The sequence below is a fragment of the Medicago sativa genome, chromosome 8 (genome assembly GCF_051527215.1).
Source record: "Medicago sativa cultivar Bolivia chromosome 8, Bolivia_mono, whole genome shotgun sequence".
Taxonomy (NCBI): Eukaryota; Viridiplantae; Streptophyta; class Magnoliopsida; order Fabales; family Fabaceae; genus Medicago; species Medicago sativa.
The window spans coordinates 32810237-32821195 of NC_140756.1; the positions used below are offsets into that span (position 1 = coordinate 32810237).

Here is a 10959-nt window from a genome sequence, read left to right on the forward strand (position 1 = left end):
TGTTTAAATGTTTTTTAGAATTGGTTTTACCTTTGAAATTGATTCAAATTTGAAGGTAGATAGAATTTATAGTTTTTGACTTCAAATGTGACTTCTATGCTCAAATTTATCGTTCAAACTCACTTTTACGCAAATATAAACCAAACATAGACTGCGTATTTAAAGTTATTTATAGATTTTATAAAAATATAGATTATTATGAGTTTTAATATTTTATAAAATTGACATATGTTTAAATTATGGCTTGATATTTCCTGTGCCGGACGGAGCCGAGACCAATTACCATCGTGGATCCGGTAACTCCTCGCTAACACATGAACGGAGTATGATATAGACCTGCTCTAAATTTATTGAATCAAGGTCGAGGGAGCTAAAATGGACAGTCTAAATCCGAGGCTAGTTTGTCATAACATGCTTAGAGTGTCCATTGTGGACAGCTGTCTGGGTAAGGTTTTGAGGGCTAGAAACCCTAGTTCCTCGTTTTAAAGGCTAACTCACAACCTTTTCACAGGCTCACACTTTACTACCCTAATTACCGTGCATATTCGGCATATTCTTATTTGATCATCGAAGTGTTTACAATATACACCCCCACGACCACCACCCCCTACCCCTCTAGGAGAAGAAAGAAGGATACTACTGAACGAATTCGGTGGCTCAAAGTCATCACCTCTCACAGACGTAAGATCTCAGGTCCTAACGGATCATTTCCAAATAGAAAAGTGAATGCAGCAGGATTTGAAGCAGATTTAAGTTGGAGTAAAGACACAGAAATGTACACCAGGTTACGGTTTAAGTTCTTAAATGCTCCGATTTCTTGGAGTTCAAGAAAGCAAACTGGTGCAGCTCTATCATCATACGAGACAGAATATATTGCAACGACTTAGGAAGCATGTCAAGCTACTTGGCTTGAATCATTACTGAAGAAATGAACATGAAGATTGATTACCAGAAACCAGTTCAGTGTGTGTTGACAAGTTGCCAACAATTCTTCAAATAATTTGGCAAAGAATTCAATTGCACATCATAAGAACATGTATATAAAGATAAAGTTTCATGTCCTTAAGGATCAAATCAAGTGAACAAAAGGATGTTGGAATCCATGTATTGTTGCGCATTTTTACAAGTGGCTCGTGTCTTTACCAAACCATTGAAGGCAAAACTATTTCTAGAGCTGAGAGAAATCCTATGTGATCTGTTAATGGATAGTTCGGATTGAAGGAAAATGATAATTCTCCTTTGTTGCTTTCTTATTTGCTTTTCTTATTTGGTGTTGTTACAATCAAATTATCAATGACAAAACTAATAATGCACCTAGCTACCATCACTGTCCCTAATTAGAACAAAGTGATACATGATAACTCATGCAAAAATGATTAATTAATATCAATGTAAAAGATCCGAGTTTGTTTTCTTCTTTTCACCAAGGAATGGTTTGAACAACAAAAGTATTCCAAGTCCTTCTACTAAATTAAGGAAAAGAAAGACCATTTGAGTGCCTGCAATTACATGAGCAATAGTTAGTTCCCAAGAAATATATCTAGCAAAAGAACCACGTTCCTGGCTATAATGTGAAAAGAAAATAAAAATGACATATAAACTAGATAAATGTTGACTGTTTATAGTTGAGCATCATACCCGGTAGGAAAGAAGCATCCAAACGCTTTTGTGACCAAGTTAATCTGCATAAACAAAGATCATAAAAAGAAAGAAGAAAATTCAGAATGATTTTTAATAGCATATCTTAAGTGTAGTAAAAAAGCATGTAGATTAAAATTTCTGCTAATGAAGAAAAAATTAGAAGAGTACTCACATTGTACCACCTGCAGCAGGTCCAATGGCTTTGAATAGAGACATCCCGGTCATAGAAAGGCCATTAGCTGCTCCTCTTTGGTGTTGTTCCTGTTTTCCAAATCAATATGTCACAATTACATCAAAAACTAATATCAAACTTTGTGAGTGAACAGATAAATGATAACAATGACTACACTTACCACTACTCGGTTTTGTATTAGGAATAAACCTGTTGTAATCGTCACCTAAGTTAGTCCATAAAAAACAATACAATCAGTTAAATTTGTAATACAAAGAACCTTTTCTCGATTACTTCAAATGAATTTTGGTTAACTGAATCCATTTAAAGAAATGAACTTACAGACATAATATTCTTGAGGACGGAAGCAATACTAATCACTATATATAAGGTTATGCCTGACAACATTGCTATGAACGGGTAACTTTGCAAAAGTGGTATAGAAAAAATCTGCATATAGAACAACCAAAGTTACAGATCGTATTTCAAATAGTTAGCAATGAAATTCAGAATTCAATAACTGCTATAACAATTACTGACCCCTGTGATGCGGCCAAGGCCAATAGGTCCACAAGCTTTTTCAAATGAAGGGTATATGAAAAGTTGGTAGATGCAAAGTGCAACTCCTAAAAATTTAACAATTAGTAATTAGTCAAAATATCCAATTTATAATAGATATTCAAAGATCAATACTTGATATAAAAATATATCTAATTATCTAGGAGTTTAATTTTGATACATTGTGTAAAAAGTTTTACACTATTGATAAATCACAAACATCATATGTATGACTTTAGAAGTAGTTACGACTAAACTCAAACGTTCTTAATGATCAGATGATTATGATTGATTGACAAAGTAGAAAATCTTTAGACTAACGGACGGCGTATATGAATTAAATCCATTATCTATTATGACCGACAATGATAAACAGTTATTATAGGTTCAAAAGATGCACCTGAAATTGAAAGAACATTACCAACATCATCAGTTGTAAAGTTCAAACCCCCTAGCCTCGGAGGACTAGTAGCCCATAATGAGAAAACCTAAAGAAAGCAACATGAGTAGATGTTTTTAACTTATATATATTAAAAGAGATTTACAATTGAATGTACCATTTTTAACCTCAATAATTAGAAATTTACCTCTTGATAAGCAATATCATGAAGTGAGAAGACACAATAAGCAATGATAGATGACATTAAAGGCCAATTCATGAAGAGGTTTTCACTCTTTTGGACTGTCTTTTCTTTGCTGCTTCCATTTTCTAAAGCTTCAGCATCACCAGTGGACTCTTTGTTGCCGTTGTGATTATGAAGTGTTTCCTGCAGATAGTTTACACAACTATAATTGACATGGGAGATAGAGAAGACTATATAAACAGTGGAGGCAAAGCACGGATAAGCTAGAAAAAACACAGGAATTAGTTTACATTATACGTACATTGACGTTCCTGTCTGTCCACTTCAATTTTTAATTGAATAAAAAAAGATGAAGTTGTAAATAAAATCGTTTAAAAAATGATAAAATTTGAAGAAAAAAGTCACACCAAAGTTCAGTATCCTCTTTATATGCAGGTATAGATTATAAAACATCATTATAGTGTTCAAGTAAAAGCCGCAAAAGATAAAAACGACTGAAACATAAAATTAGAAATTAACCTAGATAGATGATAAAATCTAAGATACATACCGGAATCCAGATGCAGGCAATTACTACTGTAAATGCAAGTACTGATATTATAAAGCAAGGCAAGAAGTATGGGAACCTGCAAAATTGAAATATCATTTAAGGATAAACTATAGAAACACAAGATGGGAGCCAAAATCATTTGGTTTTGTGAAGTTAATAACCAAGAAAAGTTCACTTACTTATCCCAAAAGGAATCCTTTGGAAATATTTGTGGATATTTTTCTACTGGCTGTAAGACAAAATTTCACAAAGTATTAGAGATAAAAAAAATGAAAAATGTGCACATGAACATGTACTACTTATAGGCACAATCAAACACAATAAAATCAAGTTGCAAAATATTCAAAACATGCACAAGACCATTTATTTGGATATGAAAAACGGTATAAATTTATTATCCTTTGTAGTTCTCAGTTGACTACAAAATTTCAGGCATTAGCCTTCTTAATATACCAGAAGTATTTCAAATAAGGTAACCTTAATGTGCATGTGAAATTCAAGGCTTTTTTCAAGATGTATTTTATACATGATAATGCTAAAAATCAAAATAGTACCTGAGCCAAATAGCCTCCTATTGCTGGGCCAATAATTAAGCCTACGCCCCAAGCTGCACTAACCTGAAATCATACCACACTTTGAATAATTACGATGGAAATGCAGCATTAAGAACTGATATTAAACAGAAGAATTGTTGAGACTTACGGTAGAAAGTCCTATAGCTTGGTGCTCTTCTCGAAAAAGTTCAGAAGCATAGGCCTGTTAAATACAGAAATATTTCATATAAATTTTGTATCGGCAACTATTACAGTTATGAGTTAGGTAATCTGTTTTAACAGATAACCGAAAGCCTTAAGTAATTAACGAATATATTCGCAGTACAATATTAATCAGAATTAGGAACATTAGAATAGGAGTAGAATACTCTGACACGCACATACCTTAACTGGTCCAAGCACGCCATTTAAACTTCCGAGAAGAAATCTCGTGATAATAGCCATCCAATAACCCGTACTAAGGCCAAATAATGTGTTGAAAATGACACTGAAATCAAGTAAACATCAATGATTATGAGTGAAATCACACAACATGATTTAAAGAAAACACCAATTTCAATATTCATTTTTTGGATACTACTTAGTACTTACACTGCAATGATTCCCATGATTATAACAGGTTTTCGACCATAGCGATCTGAAACCATTCCCCATAGTACAGACGTCAAACATCTTCCAAGCATGAACGAAGACCCTACATCATTTTCAGTCACTTCAATGAACAACATATATCAATGATAATATTCTTCATGGAAATACTAAAAAAACAAGAAATTCTTACCAACATAACCAGCGTAATAACTTATATCAGCTTCTTCTTTTGCAACGTTGAAATCCCTTACCTGAACATAAGGGTTGCATTATTGAGGAGTATATTATGTGCATTAATCATTTTATCACAGTAGATCATACCATACCAGTATTATAGAACCAATTGTCTGTACTATATACAAAAAAAGATCATTAAACAGTGAACTGATACTAATTCATTCCTTGAATTGTCACAAAAGATTAGGAAAAAGATCAATCTAACGAAAACTTATTCATGGAGATTCAATTTTTCTGCAACTGTGACACCTGGTTAATGAAATGCAAAATTGTGGTTAATTCAGTTTAGTAAATGATTAATTTAGATCACGTTGAAAATTGTTGTTAATCTTGTACTTGAATCAACCACAACTTCGAACGTGAATCGATATAATCATCCACTCAACTGAATCAACTACATTTTTTAATGTGATTAACCAGATGTCACATATGTAGGAAAAATGGGTGTTTGAATATCATAACTCTAAAAATAAAGAACAATTTTTATGTGTTCATTCAGGCAACTTCTTAGCAATAAAAATGTGACAACATGAGAGAAGGAATCTTGTAGAAGGATACAGCTAACTGTGGTAGGTAGACAAACTCACCATGAAATAAAGGAATGGAAAGAGAGATGATGCTGGAAGTGCTGAAAATGACAACAAAAAGTAAGTAACATCAGAGAAGGACAAAAGACACATAAGACATAGCATAAAGTACTAAGAACATAGAACAGTAGGAACTCACAATCACATGTAAACAAAAAGTTTCAAATAACAGAATTGTCACATATGTAAAAGAAGAAGTTGAATAATGCTTACTAGCAGATAATACCACCATCCAAATAATCACAAGATTTATTATGGATAACCCTTGATTAAGCTCTTTAGCTTGTTCAACTTTACAACCAGGACAATCTTCATAGTATTGCTTCTTCTCCAACAATGGCTGCTCTTTCTCCATGTTTCTAACAGAATTCCTTTGTTTCTATATGACTTCACAATTCACATGTAACATGAAGCAAAAGCTTAATCAATCAGAAAATTATATATCAAAGAATGCGTGTTTGTTTTGCCTTTTATTTTAAAGAAATTAGTGGTTGAGTTGAGTAAATAAATGGGGCACACCAAACAAAACAATATAGGTGTCCTTGAGAAGGTTTTGAAGGTGAATGAATGAGAAATGAACAACACCACCTTCCTTTCCTTATTTATGTCAGACAAGTCGGGTTTAAATATTTCATTTCTCAACTAACCGACATACTACATAACAAAACACTTAATTTGATTAAACTTCTTTATTAATATTTTATTATTCAGTTTGCTGATTTTTTTTTTGTGTGAATCATCTTCGTGCAATCAGAAAGATTAACGTCTCGAGCTGAGAAGGGCAACAACAGTTAATAATAAATGACAAAGTGAAGGTATTTAAATATTAATAGCAGTTTTGGTCCCTAGTATTATGAAGTTGCGATTTTGTCCCTTAACAAAATAAAATACAATCCAGTCCTTTAAGTACTGTCCCTTTTACAGTTTTGGCCCAGGGCAATTTTGATCAAGTCAAGGCTGACGTGGACGCCACACGTGTAATTTTTTATTTTTTAAATTAAAAAATTAAAAAATAAATAAAAAAATTACACACGTGACGTCCACGTCAGCGTTGAATTGGTCAAAATTGGCCTGGAGCCAAAACTATAAAAGGGACAGTACTTAAAGGGCTGGATTGTATTTTATTTTGTTATGAAACCAAAATTGCAACTTGCTAATACTTAGGAGTTAGGGGGCTAAAACTTCTATTAAGCCTTAAATATTTATGGGTATTTTGAAAAAGTTTTAATATTCGCTCAATTATTTTCAGATTATTATTTTTCAATATTTTAACAAATATATAGATGATAGTTTTTTTAACAAATATATTATGTGAAGGTATTTTTTTTTATTTTTTTTAATTAGGGTATTAATTCAAAGTATTCATCATTGTCCCCGTGAGCTTAGCTTAGTTGATAAGGACAATGCATAATATATGCAAAGTTTAGGGATCAAACCCCGGACAAAAAAAAAAAAAGTATCCATCATTGTTTACCCATGAGTTGATAACTAACCTTCGTCAAAAAATGATGAGACATGATAAGTTCTCATTTGTCAAACGATTTTAATTTCATCGTACAAAAAAGTTATGAATCAAACTTAGTTAATTAAGTTTATCTGTAAAACTAAAAATGTTATCTCAATCTGTGTATTCAGCACATTGAAACATCAAAAATAATTTTTTTTACATAAAAGTTATAAAATATTTTCATTTTAAAATTCTTAACATGTGCCTTAAAGACACTTGCTTGTTAGGAAGACCCTTAATTAATTTTTTTTTTGAAGAGGCTAAAATGAAATATATTACCAAAATAAAATGTTCTTCCTAGCACAAGGTGTACCAAGGAAGAACAATAGAGTCATTACAATAATTACAATATAAAAAATGACAACACCAAAGAACTAAAAGAGAGAAACAAACTAATTAGTGCTCCACAAAGTTAATCGACTAAGCCACCACCCAAGAAAATTTAATGGAAGAGATGCCAATTTTGCCTTCAACCACTCATAGGAAAGTGCCTTAATCTTATCCACCACTTGTAAAATGGAGCACTATTTTTCCTTGAAGATTTTGTTGTTTCTTTCTTTCCACATTTCCCACACGGTAGCACACCAAAGCACCTGCATTAATGTTCGTCGCGCTTTAGCTCCACCACCAGCATAAATAAATTGCTGAAAATGGTCCATTACATAACAAAGAATAACCATAGAAATTCTGATCCATCTATAAATAAATTTCCAAACAGAACCAAAAAAGCGACAATGCAATAATAAATGAGATGAATTTTCCAATGAGCCACAACCAGAAGCACACAGCTGAGAATCATGATCAATCACGCCACGGTGAAATAAATTAACCTTTGTCGGTAACCTATCTCGAAACAGACGCCAAGCAAAAATAACTACCTTCAATTGAATATCCTTATTCCAAAGGGATGATGACTCCACCATTGTCGTAACAAGAGGTTGAGCTGTCAGATAATGGTAAGCAGTGCAAATAGAGAACACACGAGAAGTATCCAAAAGCCAATGCCACGAATCCTCTTTGTCAACATGTAAATTAACATTTTGAATTAAAAGAGTAAGCTCCCCCACCATCTCCTCCCACGCGAACAACCTCCTTCTCCACCTCCAAGCCTCACCCTCAACCCCCTACCCAAGCTGGCACATCTCAGACACGGTGTCCCCCTTAGACACCGAAAAATCATAAAGTCTACTAAATCTGCTTCTAAATGACATACCACCAACCCAAGCGTCCGACCAGAAGGAAGTACTATTTCCATTTCCAATCGAACAACTAACATTGTCACCAAACCTACCTTCTCTGCACGTGGCGGCTATATCACGCCACCAAGTAGAGACGTCACGACCGCCATCCAACACCTGCCCTCCCTCCACACCATATCGGGCCGATAACACCCTAAACCAGAAACTCTCCCTCCCCAACAACAACCTCCAACACCACTTGCCTAATAATACAACATTAAACTCTCTAATTCTCCTAACCCCCAAACCACCAACCTCTTTACTCCTACAAACAGTGTTTCAATCAACCCAAGATATTTTCTTGTGGTCCCCACCCCCCCCCAAAATTTAAAATAGATTCAACAGAGAAGACAATACCTGAAGGATCTTTGAAGAAGGATAGCGCATAAACAGGCAGAGATGTCAGGACTGACTTCAAAAGAACCAAGCGGCCACCCAACGATAAATGTTTGCAATTCCACACAGACAGTCTAGATTTAATGCGAATAAGCACCAGTTCCCAAAAAGATAACTGTCTCGCATTACCTCCAATAGGCAACCCGAGATACACAAAGGGAAGAGAACCAACGTTACAATTCAGAACCAAAGCGGCTTCTGCTAACCAAGAACTAGGAACATTGACGTCTACCAAATGACTCTTAGAGAAATTAACCTTCAACCCAGACAAAGCTTCAAACAAAAGAAGAACAGCCCTCATAGCACGAATGTTAGCCCAAGATTTTTCTCCTAAAATTAAAGTATCATATGCAAATTGAAGATGAGACACCACCATCGGGTCACTCCCACAGACCTTGTAACCAGTAAAAAAATGGTTCACAGATAAAGATTCCATCAAAACATGAAACCCCTCAGCAGCTAGAAGAAATAAGAAAGGAGAGAGAGGATCACCTTGTCTCAACCCCCTCTCTAAGTAGAACTCCTCTGTTGGGGAACCATTAACCAAAACCGAAGTTGAGGCCGTCCCTATACATTCTTTAATCCACTTCCGCCATAACATCGGAAACCCCATTTTCAACATCACGTCCTCTAAATAACACCAATCAATAGAATCATAGGCTTTCTCGAAATCCACCTTAAACAGTAACAATTCATTCTTATGTTTACGAGCTTCGTCGACAACCTTATTAGCCACCAGAATGCCATCAAGAATTTGTCGACCTTTAATGAAAGCAGACTGAGAATTCAAAATGACAGATCCAATCACCATTCGAAGCCTATTGGCAAGGACCTTCGCCAAAATTTTGTACATACTTCCAGCCAAAGAAATAGGGCGGAAGTCATTCAAACGTTGAGGACTATCAACCTTAGGAATAAGGGCAATAAAAGTACTATTTATCCCTTTGGCCAACCTCCCATTCCTATGGAATTCCACCAAAAAACACATCACATCATCCTTAAGAAGATCCCAAAATTGTTTGATAAATCCAAAGGTAACACCATCAGGGCCTGGACATTTAAAATTATCAAATTCCCACACCGCTGCCTTCACCTCTTCCATAGAAAACAGTTTGACCAAACCTGCCCCTTCTCTGATAGAAAGAGATCGAAAATACAGCCCATCCAACCCGGGGCGATCAATTTGACTGGACTTAAAATGGGAAGAAAAGTGTGAAAACACAGCATTACGGACGTTGTCGACCCCTTCAACAAGAACCCCATTGTTATACCCTAATTTTGGACCTAAAAATACTAATCAATTTCTCCTTTTCTTGCATTTCAAGTCATTTGATATGTCTCTGATCAATTGCATCTTTCTCTGCATTCTATTTCAATGTTATTTGCAAAATTCACATACAAGGGTATTTTAGTCATTTCCTGTGTCAAATTTCTCTCAGTCTTTCAAAATTTTGTTTGAGTCCTTTCAAATAGTTTGAATAAGTCTTCATTTCAATTCTATGTCAAAATCCATTTTAAAATTGCATTTGAAGTCATTTTTAAGTCAATTTTGCCCCTAGGGGCATTTTAGTCTTTTCAAGTGTCAAGTCACTGTTTAAATCCTAAAAATTATCCCTGAGTCTTTTAATTTTGCCTGTGTGAGTCTTTGATTCAATTTCTGTCAAAAATCCATTTTTTAACTGCATCTGAGTCATTTTTAGTCGTTTTCAGCCCCAGGGGCATTTTGGTCATTTCACACGAAATTTCGGCAGAGAGGTACTTTAAAGTACCTCATTTAGGCCATTGTTTCATTTTAGTCCGTTTTGTCAAATTTTAGACGTTTCACTTTACGTTAGTCAGGTTATCATTTTTTATTTTCAATTTTATTCTTAGTTTTTTTTTCTAAGTCCAAAACTTCCAAAAATTGCATCCAAGTCCTTTTCAATTTTCTTGTCAGGCCCTTCAGTTTCGTATTTTTGCATATTAGTTTTTTGTTGTTTTTTGATTTCTTTTAAGTTTTTATTTTTTGCAGTTTGGTCCTCTTTGACTTTTATTTTGCAGAATAGTCCTCCAAAGTTTCAAAAATTGCAGAAAGGGTCCCAAGGTCCAAAATCATGCCAAGGCCGAATCAGTTAGGGTTTTGTCCATGTGTCAATTTTCTATTGGGGCATATATCCACATGTCAGCTATATAAGGAGCCCCAATCATTGCTAAACCCATTGAATACACGCCAACTCAACAAACACATTTCAGATTTTCTCTCTGATCATCAAAGATCAAACACCAAAATTCTCAGAAAAGTTTCAAGAACATTCATAACAGAAACCCTAACCGTTTCCAAAATCTTCAAAGTTCCTCAAATTCA

General features: G+C 34.4%; 1 protein-coding gene across 2 annotated transcripts; it reads right to left on the bottom strand.

Moving 5' to 3' along the window:
• Window positions 1-1041: 1041 nt before the first annotated feature.
• Window positions 1042-5883, bottom strand: LOC146898547 (protein ZINC INDUCED FACILITATOR-LIKE 1-like). 2 transcript variants are annotated; one of them, XM_085732499.1, is made up of 17 exons: window positions 5688-5883; window positions 5475-5515; window positions 4841-4901; window positions 4651-4753; window positions 4444-4546; window positions 4208-4261; window positions 4060-4122; window positions 3685-3734; window positions 3506-3581; window positions 2959-3138; window positions 2772-2859; window positions 2354-2439; window positions 2156-2263; window positions 1995-2039; window positions 1814-1902; window positions 1639-1682; window positions 1042-1499 (listed from the first exon to the last, which is right to left on the bottom strand). In XM_085732499.1, the coding sequence occupies exons 1-17, from the start codon at window positions 5827-5829 to the stop codon at window positions 1387-1389; spliced, it is 1446 nt and encodes a 481-aa protein (XP_085588625.1). In that variant the 5' UTR covers window positions 5830-5883; the 3' UTR covers window positions 1042-1386. The 2 variants fall into 2 exon arrangements, with proteins under 2 accessions (XP_085588625.1, XP_085588626.1); XM_085732500.1 differs by lacking the exons at window positions 5475-5515; window positions 5688-5883 and adding an exon at window positions 4977-5453.
• Between the last annotated feature and the right edge of the window lie 5076 nt (window positions 5884-10959).